Here is an 18,078-nt window from a genome sequence, read left to right as displayed (position 1 = left end):
CGGAGAGCCCCTGGAATGTCCAGAAAAGAGGTAAACAGGATTATTTGACATATTTAGGTACATGGGATTGTCAAAATGATGTTCAATCTTCTTTAGGTCATATCTGGGTAAATAATGCTGATCTATGTTCCAAAATTCTGTGGGATTTTGAAAATTCTAATGTCTAAAAGTATGCTATCAATCATAATTAAGGTTGTTATGTTAACTTATTGTAAACCACGGAGATAACCAAATTTGTCAATTGTTTCTATCTGTGACTATGCTGGACATTTTGCTATTCACAGACAGTTGCTGTCTTGTTTTTATCCTTTTCAAAAGATGTTTCATAATAAGCTGTAGGACTTTAACAGGTGCTCTCAAATACAGACTTCTGATAACTTTGGAGATTGTAACATTGAAATAAGGGAAAATGTACAGGACTCATGAGGAACTGAAATGCTTAAGATTATCAAGCCGAACCAGAGTTAACTAAATGGACTGAACTCAGAAAGCTGAAGCAACCTTTTGACTTTTTCTTGGAATATTGCTGATCCTTGTTTTATTTTTCAGAGTCAAGGAAACTGATTTTGAACTATTTATAGCCTTTAATAATTAAGTAATGTATACTCCTGGGATAAAAATTTGGAGCATGTTTGTTTCTCTCTGCCTGGTTCCTTTAAAATTTGGAAACTATCTGTGAGTATTCTTAACTTATGGCAATATAGTTGTTTGCATCAGTGCAATAAGAATCCATTTTTCTTTTGCAACAAAACACAATTGGAAAAATTGGGTATTTTATCAAGGCTTTGACTGAAAGTGTATGCCTCCCTTTAAGGAGTCCATCTTGACTTACAGAACCAATAAAAGCCTCCCAGTGGGGAAACTGGCCTCATACCCTTGTCTATGCAGTCCCTGTAGAGGGTCAGTAAAGAATGTCACTTTCTAACAGGTCCAGGAGCTCCAAGTTTATCTTAGGACCTTAAGAGGAGGGATCACCCAACTCACAAGCATTTGAGGATACAACGATAGCTGGGATCAGCATTCAAAGGTCTCACGTGAGATTCCTTGTGGAACAGACGTCCACCAAAACCAATCCAAAAGGCTTATGTAGAAATAATTATTATTGCTGCACTTTATGTAAATAATTAGGCCAAGTATAAAACCAAAGTCTATTTGCAAACAACTCAGTCCTATTATGATTTTGTTTTTAACAAAAATGAGGACTGGAGAGAGGGAAATTACGTTTCAAAACTTATACATTTGTCATTAAATTCTAAACTCATTAGTTGTTTTTAAGTTTTTGTCTATATTTTAGACTAACCCTGCTTCTTCTGTGAACCAACCAGCAATCTCTGGCTGCAACTCAGAAAGAACAAGAGGGATGGGTAATGTAGAAATCTGGATCAATTTCTAGTTCTGAGCAATTATCCTGCAAATCCTGCCAGGTGATGGAATAAATAGGGAATAAATAGGGTGCCCATCACATGGAGGTTTCCTTTTTGGGGAAGTAGGACCAAGGGAAGTAACCAAAGCCAAGCACCATGCACCCAAATTCTAGCAAGCATAACTATAGCTACTAGTTATCTTGGTGTGTCACAAGACATCCTTTTCTCTCCCTTGTTGGAGGACTCAATTCCACAGTTTCACCTTAGCATTCAGCTTATGATAACGAGTCCATGGAACCCCCCGAGACATATTTTTGTCCCAAACTCAATTCCAAGCTTCAGGTAAAAGCCCTAGGAAGAAAAACTGGATCTGAGGGATCCAGAGGCAAATGACAACAGAGGTTAAAAGGCACAGCACAGGTGAACATGGCTGATTCCTGCTGATTTAGCCAACCCCAAGCCTCCTGTTTTGTGGATAAAGGCCACGTTAATATCTGTGGTATAAATGAGGTCTAGGGAATTCCAAGACTACTGACGGTAGCAGGGATAGAGACATAGGTGAGAGCAGATCATTTCCATTCTCTAAGGCCCTCCCTGCTTGATGGGTGCAAGCTGGTTTGGCATTCATGGTGGGAACTGACAAGGTCACCGCGATTTGGGGATGCAAGGATGGAAGAGGGAAAGAGGACACTCTTCATTCTCTCCCTCATGTACCCTGGGCATATGTTAGGAAGAGAAGGAAACCAGAGATGCCTGCTCCCCTCTTTCTAGATGTGTAGCCATTCATCTTCAGTCTGCATCCCTCTCAAATGCATCCCGAACTCCTGGGACTCCTTTAAAAAATGCCTTATTTTTCCTTTCTCCTCCTCTGTTCCCTCTTCACTGATACATAATTGTGTCTTCATACTACGCTCCCCTCAGATGCATCCTCCAGACTGGAAAAAGTTAATTTCCCAAACCTTAAACTGGTTGTCTTAGGATTGGGCTCAGGGGAAAGGAAGCCAGAAGCCCAACATGCTGGCAAAAAGGGCAGAGCCTCAGACAATGACCCCTTCTGCTGGGAATCCTTAAATAGGTCTCTGAGCCAGCTCTGACTGCTGTTTCCCCAAAACAGCAGCCCCTGTCAGCAGGAAGCGGTTTTGTCTTTGTCTTTATTCTTAATCCAATGGTTAGACATACTTCTTTAGAGTGGGGAATGAGATAGCCAAGTAGGGAGGGGGTCCCCGGAAAAATTCCAACCAGCCTGCCCCCTGGGGTAGAGCCTCTGGAAGTTCATGCCAGTTGCATCAAGGAGGAGCCTGGCCCCTCCTCTTTCTGTGTGGAACCTGGGATTCAAGCTGTGGGTGGGAACAGTCTAGCTGGGCCAGTGGCCCTGTTTCCCCCTTTTCTTCCTTTCCACCCAATAAAACCCTGCCTTACTCAGCCTTCAAACCATCCGCAAGCCTAAATTTTCATGACTGTGGGATAGACAATGACCCCATTTTTAGCTGAACTAGGGAAAAGTCCTGTAACAATGGTAGTTATATCTTCTGAAACTCACTGAAAGGTTTGTTACTATAAGCTATTAGGTCCAAAGCGTTGTGTCTGCATTAGTATAATATAGCAGCATTTGACCGATATATTTGATCTAATTTTCTGTGGCTCACGATGATGGGAAGGCCAAGGGGAATGGCTAGGTGTTCTGTTGTTTTACAGTACAGTTATCTAGAATTAGTCATAGCCAATAGTATCACCTACATATTTCTGCCACACACAATTCTGCCATATTGTTAATGTGTAATATACAAAATATTATCAATCAGCCTGCCACAGGCTCTGGCCAATCAGAACAGATGTTAACTGTAAACATCGATGACTACAGTTGTGCACACAGGCCAGATAAAAATTTAGCCTCTGTAGTGGAATTTGAAATCAGCTATTCTTGTTATTTTTCTCTAGTATTATACTATGTACTTAATAAATGGTTTTTATGGAGACCATATTTAACAACTCTCTTTATATCAAACATTATAGCACTCATAGCCTAGACAATTTGTTTTTTACTTTACAGATCTTTGTTTATAGTAAGATCTCCTTCCTCTTAATATCACTCTCATCTCCTTCTGTGTCTTGCCGTAAAAAAAAAAAAAATAATGATAACCAAAATAATAGCTAGTAAAATGCTGGCTATCGCATTAGTTACAAGTCAACAGTCCATTTTGTGCAGGACCCTGTGATGATGTTTTCTTGCCCTTTACTAAAATATGTGATTCTGCCATTAAACTGGCAATCTACACCATCACCAAGGATCTGTAATTTGGGAAGCTGAGCTACTCAATTCTTCCACTGGCTTTATTTCAAAGTCATTTGAAATTGGCCGACTTACAGGTTAGTCAGGTGAGAAAATTTTGTTTTGTCTTCTTGGAAAGGATTAAAGTAAAAGATACTTTCTTTTCTTTTCTTTCTTTCTTTCTTTTTTGAAAACAACTTGGTAACCATAGCTAATGTAAAATGTTTGTTTCATGTTCCTTTCTTTCTCTCCAGCAATGCTGGCAGGTACAGGAATAGATGAAATGCTTCTATTGCCTTTTCTTTCTGGCTTGGGTAATTGTTCCTTATAGTTTTTAATGGTTCTCTGTCAAGATTTGGTACATTCTGTTGATTTTTTTTTTTCTTATGGATGGACCCTGAGTTGCCTTCTTTTTCTTTTTTAAAAGTGGAAGCATCAGTAAAGTATTATCCTATATTTAAATGAGAAGAATCAATACGTCTGTGTTTTGTGAACAAAGGTAATACTCTAGTACTAAGATTTTCCTTAGTCACATTATTTCTCCTGGCAATCTCTTTTTAAAATCTGTAAGAGTGGCTTGATAGACATAATTGATTAACAAAATATATGAGGATTTTGCTGAGTTTTGTACAGTAGGTGGGAAAGTATGAAACAGTTCCTGCCCTTGAGCAGTTTATACTCCTACAGGAAAACTAGAGAAAGCAAGGGAGTGTTCAATAAAAATATAAGTGCCAAAAAGAGTACAAAGTTCAAAGCAGGAAGAGATTGCTATAAACTCAAATAGTCCGTTAAGACATCCTGGTGAGGCGGGATTCCACCTGGAGCCTGAACGAGAGTAGAATTTTGATAGATGGAGTGGAAAAGGCAGATTCTTCCAAGCAAGAGGGAAAGGCTAGGGTCAGAATCCGAATGAATAGGGTGTGGTCGATATGCAGTGAGGAAGAGGCATGGTGGCAGCTGTGGAATCATGGATAATAATAATGGGAGGCCAAGTTGGAAAGGTTAGGAGGTGAAAGGTCTGGATTAGTTAGTTCGGCTTCTGCCTCAGTGAAGGTTCTAGCAAGAAACAGATGACTCACTCAGAGTGGGGTAACTTGTGCAAAGTTCAATAAAGGGATTATTTATGAAGTTGTGTGAAGAGTATAAGAGCAACCACAAGGGAGAGCACAGTACCCCACAGGTTCAGTAACAGTGCGGTGCTAAAACTATCCTTGGGGCCAGAAGGGATGAGAGGAGACCAGGAGCCAGCCACAGAGAAGGCCCTCTGGAAAGAACGGCCTGGCAGGAACTGAGCTGAAGCCGACAAAGGCCAATAGGCCTTAAAGACTCTGCAGGGGTGTGTGTACATTTTCTGCCAGCATTCTCTTCTCTCTCTGATTTCTTCCTCCTCACTGGCTGTGGCCGTAACCAGAAGCCAGAGGCAAGGGATGCCAGTGACGCAGTTCTTGCCACTCAGTCCCCTGCACACCGAGGTGGGCTGGAGAAGGTCGGGGGTGGATATTCAGAACCGCAAGAGGAAGTTGTAGGAATCTTTTGAAAGCCATTGAACAGGGCTCGATGTAATAAAAGGAATATTTCAGACTTATGAATCTAGTAGCAGTTATGCAAGTTAAGGAGAAGAAGAGGTTAGAGGCAAGGAAATCTGTCAGGGAGATCAGATTAGACATTTTTCACAGAGTATATTAATAAGGTCCTAGACTAGGTTAGTGGCAAAGGGAATAGAAACAAAAGGGATAAATATGAAAGGCATTGTAAAGTACTGTCAGTAATTCGTATGGCCAAATTTGTGTCTCTCTTTCTAGTATTATCTTCAGATTTAGACTTCTAAATGCCATAAGATGTATGTATGTAATTTGTGAGTGTAGAGTATGACAACAACATCTCTCTTCTTTAATCATTTAATCTAATGTAGTTTTCCTTTTCTCTTTATTTTGTTTTTTGATTTTCTTATTTGATATTCAGTTCTTGTTGAGGATATAACTTAGAGCTTTAGTAATTTAGTTTGAGAGATATTAACACTTTACAGAATACCAAGTGAGAGTTCAAAATTCAAGTTGTTCTTTGATTGTATGAAATATTTTTTTGAGGTAATTAATAGTTTACCATAAATTCTAAAAATCAAAATATTTTAATTTCTCTATTTCTTATAAGTGAAGGTGCGCATTAGATACATATCACATAGTGATTAATTCATTTTGTCTGCAAACAATGCAAACATCTCTCTAAATCTATAAGGTCTATTTATTTTTGTTTTATGTACTGATTTATCTTCAGTACATTATATGCAGGAATTGTCTGTCAGAATAATCTATGCAGATCTTAGTGGCTGACATAAAATCCTACAGGTAGAATAGCTTAGTTTCACTCCGTTGTACTATCTTTTTAAAGTCAAGAGCACACACACACTCTATATTGGGTACTTGCCTCTCAGGGAAACTTCTCTGTTGTATTCTCTGCAAAAAGATAAAGATAAAAAGTAATTTTACCAGGTGATAATGCCAACTGAAGAGCTAAAGTCTATTTTCATTCCCTTCTCCCTTAAACTACACTTCAACCTGACTGTACCATATTATTTTGCAAGAATAAAATTTCTATTGGCCTAATCAGATACCTCCAAGCACTTCCTCAACTAACTATTATGCTGTGGAAACCAATTCAAAAGGCCTAGGGGCTGGAGCCTGGGAACTATTCGTGCAGTGTTCCAAATAACAATGTGGTGTTTGGGCTCACCTGCTGGAGAAGATCTAGGTGCTCCTGGGAATTGCTGAAGTTTTGTCCAATGTCAAAGAGGCAGAAGGTCTCCTGCTGGCAGAAGCTGACCCAGTCCTGATATTCCCCTGTGTCAGGGATGCGATCCAGAAAGATCCGATATGCTTCCCATACTGCTTCCTGACACACTGTAATACAGAGTCATTAGGGGTGGAAAATGGCCATGCCCTAAGAGACTCCCCATACCCAATCCCAAGCAAAGTCTAATAACATGGAAAATTATTTCATGGCTTACGTTGACACACAAATTTACAGTCTCTAAAAGTTAATTCATTTAACAAATATTTATTGAGTACTTACTACATGCTGTGGAGAAAAAGGAAAACAAGAAAATAGGGAATATTGTGTGTGTGTGTGTGTGTGCGTGTGTGCCTGCGTGTGCGTGTGTGTGTGTGTGTGTAAAACTGCAGTTTAAAATAGAGTGGTTGAGGAAGACCTCACTATAAAGGTGACTTTTGAGCCATTTGGGAAAAGTAAAGTCTCCCAGTTTATGGAGTGCTAGGGGCATTGAAGGAGCAGGGAGGATGTCACTGTGGCCAGAGCAAGGTTGAGAGTAACAGAAGATGAAGATAGAAAGATGTGGCGAGGGTCAGGTGTGGTGGCTCACACCTGTAATCCCTGCACTTTGGGAGGCTGAGGCGGGCAGACCACCTGAGGTCAAGAGTTTGAGACCAGCCTCAACATGGAGAAAGCCCATCTCTACTAAAAATACAAAATTAGCCAGGTATGTTGGTGCATGCCTGTAATCCCAGCTACTCAGGAGGCTGAGGCAGGAGAATTGCTTGAACCTGGGAGGCAGAGGTTGCGTTGAGCCGAGATCACGCCATTGCACTCCAGCCTGGGCAACAAGAATGAAATTCCGTCTCAAAAAAAGGAAAGATGTGACGAGGTGAACACAGATTGTGTAGGGTTTCGCAGACCAGCAGTCTCCAAACTGAAGTACAGGGCCCCTGGCTGTCCTTGAACACTTTCCAAGTGATGAGCAGGCACACACATTTAAAGAGAATCAATTTCCGGGTCTCCATTTTCCTGTACAAGCTTTCCCAAAATTGGTCTCCCTAAAGACACACCTCTTCATTAGCACTTCCCTTTTGGTCACAATCCTTTCCCCATTCATCCAACCCGTACTCTTATTGTGGCACAGTGCCTCTAGGTTACCACACCAAGGAACAATTTGCAATAACAGTACTGAGTTTGAGAAAGGGAGTGAACTGAGTTGAGGGATAACACGTATTTTGGCAATCTAGGTGATTTATGATTCTTTGCTTTCAACAAATTAGAAGGAGTCCTAATAGGTTGACAGCTGATTGATAGATCATTAAAAATAATGATGACAGATCATGATGTGATTATTGGCATATAATGAAAAAGGAATTTAAAGAACAAGAACAGTGCTGTAACAAAACTCCATCTGTTCCCATCTACTTATTTATCTAAAGAAGTTTTCTCAACACCTAACTGAAACTAAGTAAGATAATAGGGATAAAATTGATGTTAAATTTAGTCTCATTTTAGCAATGCACAATATAAATAATGACAAATTGTATATGAACAATTAGAGGAGCAAAACCAAAGCAATCACTTTGATCCAGAGGCAGAAGCCAAGGAAGCATAAGCTACAGATCCTTTTTTAACATTGATTCCTTCCAAAGCCCTGTTTAGAATTTTGCATTTGCGATTTTGTATTTACAAACATTAACAACCACAAAACTTGAATCTCACTCTATATCCATCAACAAAAACTAAAACTATATGTGTTTAGTTTTAATTGATTATATATTAAAAATGATAAATGCAACTGAATCCAGAAGAAATTTCTTTTTACACATAAATCTTATAGTCACAAGAAATAAAAAATGTGATTTCAATTTATGTTCATATTTTTGTTACTAAAAAGTATTTTAGAGCAATCAATAACAGATTTTTCAAGCATAAACATAAATTACATTAAAATGGGACTCTGAGAAGTGGAATGGAAATGTAAGTGTATAGGGAAAAAGAAACCATGTGACATTTCCTACTGTTAAGAAGAATTTTCTCACCTATCTGTTAAAAGAATTTGATGGTAAATATTGAGTGGCTGTGGTAGATTCTACTGGATACATAAGAAAGATCCAATTCTAGTTTTATTTTAAATATCAATATTTACAACTCACCAAAAATTACAACCTATTTATTAAACTTGCCAAAAAACTTTAGATGTCAATGGAAAAGCATGCGAGGGGATTATATAGCTTAAAAGTTGTTTTAGGGGCTTAAGTGAGCAAAAAATGTTGGAAGCCTCCCTATAAGCATTTGTAATATGTTGGTTTTTACCTCTAGAGCAATGGAAACAGTTGGAGCCTTTAGGGCAGAGGCTGACACCATCTGACTTACTAAAGAAACACTTAAAGAAACGTTGCTGTGCTGAGAAAAAGGACTGTGGGGAGGAATAGGGTGAGAGGAGACCAATCTGGAGACTCTTATGCCTGTATGTTATTCCCTCCTCCCCACTTATTCCACGTCTGGATTTCTCTTAGATTTCTTTTTGATCAATAGCAGCTCAGGTCATTTACCAGCAGCAACCTGACCAGAACCTTCAAGGTAATTATTCTTTTAATGAGTAACCCACAAAGACAGGAGAGGGTGCAGTCCTGACCGCCTCAAATGTGCCATCTGGTTTCTCACACTGGGGGAAATAACAGGGATCAACACGTGGGAAGCAATGGAGTGCCTCACCTTGCAGAATTCATTTTTGTGAACTGTCTAATGTCAGACAAGGATCAAGAAGTTTTAATGCCTTGTCTGATACAAACCAGCAAGCTGTCTCTGATCCTTCATCTCTGGTCAATAGTCTACATAATATGCAAGAAGGAAACCGCACTTAGATGTTTTCAGATTTGTCCAGATCCTAACAGTGGTATGTCCAGTCTCAGCAAACCAGCCGCCTTTGCTAGCCTTCTTTCCTACATACTCCATACTCTTTCTCTGGGGATGTCGTCTTGTGGCTACTTTAATTCAAAACCTATATAAGTGCCAGAGATACAACAATACATAAAATAAACTAGCACTGTCTTTGGTGACTTTCATGGATAATATCTAAGTGTTGGTGAGTTTCATGGACATTATCTGTGTGTGAAACATCGGGGAAGATATTATGTGATAATCTCTTCTGGTTACAAGTTAGGCACAACCTTTGAGTGTGTGGCTTTTGGTCTCAGATTAAGACTTGGTTTTATTTCATTCCAATTTAAGTCTTGAACTAATTGTGTTCTTCGTTGAGCCTAGCTGCTCCCAGTTGAGCCCAAACTCAGATTGGCAGGCATCATAACTCATGTAGACAGGTGTATATAGAAGTTCATTTTCCTGGGTGCTATGTAGCCTGAGGATGCATTACCAGTTATGCAGAGATTTCTGCAGGCAGTTCCTGTCATATGGTTGGGGAGACTGAGGTTGAGCAGTCAAGTAGGAGGTGCTATTTTTGTTGCTTGCATCTTCTTCCTAGTTCTGCTCCTTTCCCTGCTGTCCTTTCTCCTACCACAGGACACAGAACTACTCAAAACCTTCCATAAGGACCCTGAAAGAATCTTCTTCCTAGAGCACAATGTCTGAAGTTGCTTGAAGAATTATCTCCCTGTGACATTGTAGTTTATAAGAATCCTAATGTTAAGGAGGAAATCTCAGACTCTTTCTGAGGGGCAGGCTTTCTTTTTCTGTGGCTCCTCTGATGTCAGTTTTCTCTTGGATGCTTCTCACAAGCCAGGAGGCATAGAATCTTTCCATGATTGGCAGCACAAGCCCACAACCCACCAGGATAGTCCCCCATCCTTACTGGGGAAGTATCAAAAAACCCTTGAAAGTTGAGACATCAAAGGACCTCAGGGCTGAGAGGGATCTGAAAACTTCTCAAAATTGGAGCTTTCTAAACCTTTGATTTACCTGTTCTGTACTATCCTCCTTTGAACCTACTGGGAGGGACTGCCACAGTGATTCTAAAGAAATCCAGCACCTTCGCCTCCCCCCGACCCCAGTCTTCCCACAGTTGCCAGCCGATGCCTGAAATCTGATCACAGAACGTCAGCTTCTCTGCTGAAGGTCCTATCCTAAGTCATTTGATGATGTAGGAAGAACCCCAGGGAGCACATACCCTGGAGACCAGACACGGCAGTCTGTAATTGGAAGTCCTGGCCTACAGACAATTATTCGCAATTAGTATTGTTAGAACAATGGTATGTGAAAATGTGCAGTACAGGGTTGTGCACACATTAGAGGGAGAAATAACACACTGAGATGGGAGTCAGGACACTTAGTTCTACCCCTGTTCTGCTGCCAGCTGTGCCCCTGAACATGAAACTTTACTTCATCAGATCTCAGTTTTCTTATCTGTACAAAAGGAGTGTTGGCTAGATGTTCTCTAGATTAGTGCTTCTAGAACTTTAAAGTACAAGTGGATTTTACCTGTGGAGCTTGTTAAAAGCAGATTCTGACAGTAGGTCTCAGGTGGGATCTGTGATTCTGTGTTTCTACCAAGTTTCCAGGTGATGGTGATGCTATTGATCTGTAGACAACAGGGAGTAGCAAGAACTAGGACCCTATCTATCTTTAACCTCTCTAAGGCACACATAAATGTGAAAGAAAGATCTAGGTTTTTGTTTTTTTTGGAGGGGGGATGGAGTCTCACTCTGTTGCCTAGGCTGGAGTAGAGTGATGCGATCTTGCCTCACTTCAACCTCCACCTCCTGGATTCAAGCGATTCTCCTGCCTCAGCCTCCTGAGTTGCTGGGATTACAGGCCTCTGCCACCAGCTAATTTTTGTGTTTTTAGTAGAGACAGGGTTTCACCATATTGGCCAGGCTGGTCTTGAACTCCCGACCTCAAGCGATCTGCCTACCTCGGTCTCCCAAAGTGCTGGGATTACAAGAGTGAGCCACCACACCTGGCCAAGACCTAGTTTTTGGTGTTGGGTAGGGGAGACAGAGAGGGAGGGAAATAGAGGGAGAGACACAGGTGAGGGTGAGGGGAGTCTGAAGGGAGGCATCCGTATAGCAGGAAGTTTGGCTGGAGCACAGAGTTCAGCCTGTAGTTAGCAGAAACACACTTGCCTCTTTTGCATTTGTGCTTTGAGATAAGCACATTTATGATTCTACCACAAAGCTCAGAACATTTCACTGTGTTGCTTTTAAGCCCTGGAAAAAAAAATAATTCAATGTTCCATTTGATTTGGGAATATGGATGCTTTCTCTCCTAAGTTTGAAAGATGTCAACAGATAATTTTGTAAAAGTAGCAACAAGAACAGTAAGTGGTTCTCTCTGTCAGAGGAACACCGCTTTGTAGCTGGGTCTTATTTCTTGTTTCTTTGTGAACCAATTTGTTCAACTTAAGAAACCCATGCTGATGAATAGTAAAATTTCATATTACCTAGGGGCAGCCATAAAGATAATGGACTGTCATTGCTGTGGGGAGAAAAACAATGGTTTGTTTCATCCAGGGAAACAAGAATGAAAGAGGCAACCTAATCAAGAATAAAGAGCTGAGAATAAAAATTCAGAGCTAAAAATTTTGTTGCAGCAATAAATAGTCTATTCTAAATACCTGCAGTGAATCCTATCTGTGAATGTTGTAAAGAATTAGAAGTTATGTGAAAACAGGAGTAGTTGCATTCATATTCAGTGTGATGCAAACACTATATGTATGTCCATCCCTGAGCAAACGATACGGAATTTACCAGGGTCATTATCTGATCAATGTGTAGGCACACTTGAAATTAGTAATTTAGGCATGTCAGTGTCTTTTCTCTATTTTCCCAGTGGGCCCTTTGTGTTCTGTATACACCAACAAGCATTGGCTAGTACCTGCTCTGTGGAGATGCCCTTCTATGCCCTCAGAATAGTAATATAGTGCCCTTGATTTTCTGCAGTGAGAGTCTTCTTTCAGACTATGATCCAGTACTTTTCACTTTTCTATGGGTGTGGCTTCTTTCAGAAAGTGAATATCGTTTTACTTCCACAGAAAATGAGACACATGTGGAGCAACAGACTTGATATTTTTGAGACTGTTAGTTAATTATGCTTCCAAAACCCAATAAGAACTCTTCAGATTAATTTAACCCAGACACATCTCACAGAAATAGACGTCCAAGAAGCTTTCTGGATGTTAGCATTATGAAATGGGCACTCAGTTGTCAAAGTGTACAACACATCACAGGCTGGAAGTGAACCAGCTTGCTCTAGTAGATGGGCTTTAAATAAAGCAGGGTGGCTCTGCTTTTTGGAATGGAAGCAAACATCTAGTGTGACCAAGGTAGAAATCAGTAAAACTCTCAACTTTCGCATGTAAGACAATTGAATTTAGGACTCAGAGAGACAAGATATTCTGCATTATTTGGAGCCATCTGGGGAATTTTAATAGTAGCTACCAAAGATTTGTTTTTTTCTTTTAAAAAAGAAGTCATGAGAGTTTTGTCATCCATAGTTAGTTAGTGAAAAGGATAGTCACTGATGGCTGCGCTGTGATTAACTCCTTAATGGTTTCTGGGAATGCCATCAGAATCCCATTAAGCAGTCTTGGGGTAAAAAGTAGACTGTAACTCTGCTAGAAACCACTGTAATTGTGTTGTAAATTCTGCTAACACTCCCGCATTATATCTTGGTAACCACTCTTAATTTGTTTCTCCTCTGCACTTCAACCGACTCTAGGTTTCCAAACTTTAAAGTTTCTGCTGGATCATCAATACACTAACTTATAAGAGGATCTGGATTGTAATGTTGCTTTTGAAAAATAAAATCTTAAGTCATAAATCAATTTGCTTAGATCCCTGACACTGCAATCATCCTGTGCTTCTTACTCATATGAACAACATTAAAATGCAATATTGAGCATTGGCAAAAATAAAAAAATAAAGGGGTAAAATCTGGATGCCAAGGTTTTCTGATGATTTATAAATGCCCTTTTGGTTCTATGCTGCACAAGATATTACTTTAAACCATAAGAGCTGATATCTACCATAGTTTTGAATGTTTATTATTCATTACTATCAGATCACCACTAGGTCGATTTTTATAATTCTTGTGGCTAAATGACAGACCTGGCAGTTTTAGGCTAAAGATAACCTATGAATGAATGAAAGGGAAGGGATGGAAATAACACAAAGCTAAACAGGTTTCACCTCTTTCCTTACCTCTCAATCTATAATAAGCTTGAAGACTGGCTAAAATCTGTTTCATGGATTCCTGTGGACAGACTTTAACCCCCGTTGGGAAAAATGCGGATCTTTTTGTTCGATGCTTTGCCAAATCGAATATTCGTCTCATAGTTGACATTTTGTACATTTTTTCAGTACTTTCAGTTGTTTCATTTCTTGGGGGATTGTCTATGTCTTTAGTTTCAGAATGGTATATGTTAATGGAGATATCTGTAAAAGAAAGATTGAAATCCTGGTGAATATATACATTTATGTGATATATGTGACATATATGGATAAATGACTGAAATAAACTGAAAATTACAATCCTCTAGTTTATGAAATTTCTACCTTGGTGCAACTGCTAAACATAATATTCCAAATGACAAGGCATTTTCAGAAATAAGGGAATAGTATAATGAGCTGATCAAGCGTATTTTTAAAAAGCCAATGTCTCAAATCATCTTGCCTTTAGGAACTGCCAAATATTGAAACCATTTCCCACACATCTTTCTAAAAATCACTCCCCACTTAGCACTCAAGCCTCTCAAGAGATGTCTCTTATGATAGATAATATAATTCAAGCAGGGAATGATATAGCATTGCGGTGCCCAGAGGTGTACTGTTGATGAGGAAGTGGAGTGCTTCTAAAAACCTAGGGGAAAAAGGCAGCAAAATAACCTTCCTGCCTATTAGTGGCAGCCCTAGGAATTCTATATGGGCAGGGCTAAGAGCATGGCAATCTGGCTGAAAGTGGGTTGGAGCAAGGATGTATCTTAGAGTTGCATTTACAGTGCAAGCTTTGCCGTTTCATGAAGTATGGTGAGAGGAAGGATGAAGGGGGAGGATGCCAAGGGGGAGGCTGGCAGAGAATGTAACTCTCTTCTAAGCCATTTCATCCTGCTGGCATGGCTGGTATCTATTAGGGTTAGGTCTAGACTGCATTTTTAACTTTCTGGACCTCTCATAATAATAACTTAGATTCATCAAACACTTTTTAATTTTGAATTTTTATATGTATTATCTCATAGCCTCACAAAAGCTTTACTACATAGGTGAAACAGATATCATTTTTCTCAGTTCATCAGCGTTTAGGGTACTGAGGCTCAGAGTGGCAGTGTGTGTTCACAGTGTAGTGAGATCTAAGTTACACATAAATGTGAAGGACAGACCTAGGTTTTGATGTTGGGTTTGGGAGAAAAAGAGAGAGAGGGGAAGAGAGGGTGGCAGAGAATGTTAACAGTGTAGTCAGATCTCAATTATTCCTCCTCTACTCCATCTCTTTCCTTTTATCCATTCTACCTTTAAAAAAAATTATTGATGAATAGTTGGGACCTCTTACTATGGCCTTTTGAGACTCCAAACATCTGGCTTATAGAGACTATAATCCCGTTTTACTAGGGAAGGCTCTCAAACCCATATCTCGTGAAATGTGATAAAAGGGGAATCCAAGCAGGATAGCTGAAGAGCAATTCGAATCTTTTTGCAAAGCATGAAAGTCCCTCAGTATTGTAGAGGGTGGAGTGAGTCCATCTGGGAACACATATTCCTGTCACTTTGAGAAGTCTCAGAGTGCCCTGTGTTAGCCTTGGGCAGAGGTACATTCTTAGGAAAGAATCTCCAGGAAGGGAGGAAATTTACAGCTTAACTGGCTCACCCAGCGACACACTAGACCCATAAATCATAATCTCTGAGTAGAATATGGGCATCAGCAATTTTTGAAGATTCTTGGGTAATTTCAATATGCAGGCAGGTTTGGGAATCACTGTTCTATAGATCTACTAAGATGCTTCCACATGGAGAATCAAGAGGGGTGCCTCTCAAACTGGCTTACACAGTAAGAAAGTTATCACCTCCAAAACAAAGCCAGAGGCAGGGAATGCCTGGTGGAAATGGAGGTCTGGCTCTGACTTGTCTGCTTCTGTGCCTTCATGTGGTGATATCATCCACAGGCAGGCTTCTATCAAATTCCCCTGATGATGGCCAGCAGCACTGGATCACCACCTTGACTCTCATTTGTGTTGAAAAATAGCCTTTCTCTTAGGTCTGGCTGACTTACACCGTGTTCCTGGAGAAAGACCAGTTGCAAGGGATATGCCAGTGCTGTCAGCTTGATCTGAATAATTACAGAGCAGGGAACTGGGATTACTTGAAGTGGCTCATTCTAACCATGGAGTTGGAACCAGTTTTTTCTGAGTCAAAATGACAGCATGGCGAAGTGAAAGGTGCCCATTCAATCTAGGGGCAAAGTGCAAAAGAGGGACGGGAGCCGAGCACACAGCTCTTAGTACCCATTACAGTTAGTAAAATGTGATTTTTGTTTAGGAATGTTAATTTTAATAGTCCTTTCAAGCAGTTTATAGATTGCAATAAACTTGTCATAGTAAAAAGTAAGTTTTTGTTATATTTGAATTGCCATTTAGAATGGAAGACAAAGCTGCCTCATTGGGTGCTTCTAAGTCTAGGCAGTGTAACACAGACCATATTTAGGGAGGCTATGCCCCTATATGCTTGCCCTTCTCCATTCTTCTCACTGTGCCTGCCTGTAATGTGTGGGGTCTTGCTATCGGGCTGGTCCTGTTCTGTACCTTGTCATCACCACAGTCTTTGGTCCTTTGGGGCTGGTCCTGTTCTGTACCTCGTCATCACCACAGTCCTTGGTCCTTTGGGGCTGGTCCTATTCTTACTATCTAATGCTATGCGCTGTAGAACTCTCTGAGTAACTTGGCTTGGGAAGAGTATCTACTCTACCCTGGCTCTGGGAACAGTGTTACTGTCCTGGAATTTTTTCCAGGTGGATCCTTTTGGATCCTAACACTTTGCTCATATCCAGGCTCACTGACAGAGATCCTATTTGATATGAATCTTTAGGTTTCATCCTATCAGCGTAGGTAACTTCGACTTGGGAAGAGTGTCTACTCTACCCTGGCTCTGGGAACAATGTTGCTGTCCTGGAATTTTTCCCAGGTGGATCCTTTTGGATCCTAACACTTTGTTTATATCCAGGTTCACTGACAGAGATCCTATTTGATATGGGTCTTTAGGTTTCATCCTATCAGGGTAGGTACAGAAGCGGGGGTGAGAGGGTCACAGATTTGCCCTGTTTCTCAGCACTTCCAAGAGCTCCCACCTTTCCCTTTCCCCTACTAGGGTCAGTATTTCCCCATTCTCCACACGTCAGCAAGTCCACACAGCTATGGGTCTACAAAGGCAAATTAGGGTAATGTGAATCGATTTGCCTGGGATACCCCAGTTTGTAGCTGTTATCCTTTCATTCTCAAATGTGTCCCTGTTTGGGAAATAAATTATAAGGTCCCCCGGTTTTAAATATCTCCTGCTGGAGGAGACCCGAGACAAATACTCTACAAATGGTTGTTTCTTTCCTCTAGGAAGTACCATGTTCCACTTTTGAATATCTCCCCTTAACAAATTCCTTCCTTTGGGTTGAAAATTACTTTCTGATAACTTTCACATATCAGTCCCATTTCTGTCCTCTGGTGCAGCAAACCCCAAGACACAACTACTTCCACAGACACTTCCTCATCTTTTTCCTACTTTAGGTTCTCTTGGCTGAACAAACAACCTCCATTTTTTTTTTTTTTTTTTTTTTTTGGTATCACACGAATATTAGATACCTTGACTACTCTGTTTCTGTGACACAAAACCAACCACAGAGAACACCCTGTGATGATGCTATAGCTTGGGCTGGGATTAGAATCTTTTGTTTATGCCTCTGCCCCATCCTCACTAGAGACGAGGAGAGAGATCAGAAACTTAGGATCACCTGAATCCACGGATGTTTGTAGGACAGGCCACAGTGACAAGGTCTGTTTGTTACAGATTTCAATGAAATAAAAAGAGCTGATAGTTGTTGGAGCTAACGAAAGCACTTTTGAGTAAGGCAATTAGACTAGATCAGATGCTGTTCTCCAGTGCTGCATAAATTGTAATGTTGATACTGAACTGAACTTTTAAAGATTCTTTGCGTCACTTTTGCGAGTTTGATATTTTTGGTTTATATAAGTATTTGAAAAGAGGAGGTGAAAATTTAATGAGAATAAATTGATAGTTGGAAGACTTGCTACACAATAGAGTATATTTAATAAAAGACTGGAAAAGTTTTTGAGGCAGGAAATCTCTAAGATGATGACAAAATGAGGGTAACCTACATGATGATGAATTGGCTGCCATCAACAACTGTTTCTGAATGAAATTCAGAGTTACAAAGAGAAGGGTAAAGTGATTTCAGAAAAAAAAAACACCTTCACTTTGAGTTGAAAATTACTTTCTGATAACTCCCATATATCAGTCCTATTTCTGCCTTCTGGTATAGCAAACACCACGCTACAGCTACTTGCGTAAACACTTCCTCATATTTTCCTTACTTTAGGTAGTTCTAAAAAGAGTATTGGAGTAAAATAATATTAGAACAGTTTAATTAAACAAATTAAGAATTAAGAAAAAAATACAATTGTACTATTTTAAATTATAGATTAAACACTAGGAAAATGACCTT

General features: G+C 40.0%; 1 protein-coding gene across 2 annotated transcripts in view; it reads right to left on the bottom strand.

Annotated features, from left to right (window-relative positions):
• IMPG1 (interphotoreceptor matrix proteoglycan 1) overlaps positions 1-18,078 on the bottom strand; it is a 146,892-nt gene that overhangs the window by 100,875 nt on the left and 27,939 nt on the right. The window contains exons 2-4 of one of the 2 annotated variants that reach the window (XM_008006410.3): positions 13,560-13,793; positions 6,364-6,530; positions 6,058-6,086 (exon numbers count right to left, since the gene is read on the bottom strand). In XM_008006410.3, coding sequence (XP_008004601.3) covers positions 6,058-6,086; positions 6,364-6,530; positions 13,560-13,793 — 430 coding nt within the window. The remainder of the gene's footprint in view (positions 1-6,057; positions 6,087-6,363; positions 6,531-13,559; positions 13,794-18,078) is intronic. The other variant, XM_038002172.2, reaches the window with a different exon arrangement.

The sequence above is a fragment of the Chlorocebus sabaeus genome, chromosome 13 (genome assembly GCF_047675955.1).
Source record: "Chlorocebus sabaeus isolate Y175 chromosome 13, mChlSab1.0.hap1, whole genome shotgun sequence".
Lineage (NCBI taxonomy): Eukaryota > Metazoa > Chordata > Mammalia > Primates > Cercopithecidae > Chlorocebus > Chlorocebus sabaeus.
The sequence above is the reverse complement of the archived record's forward strand: the minus strand, read 5'-3'. Positions and strand labels throughout refer to the sequence as shown.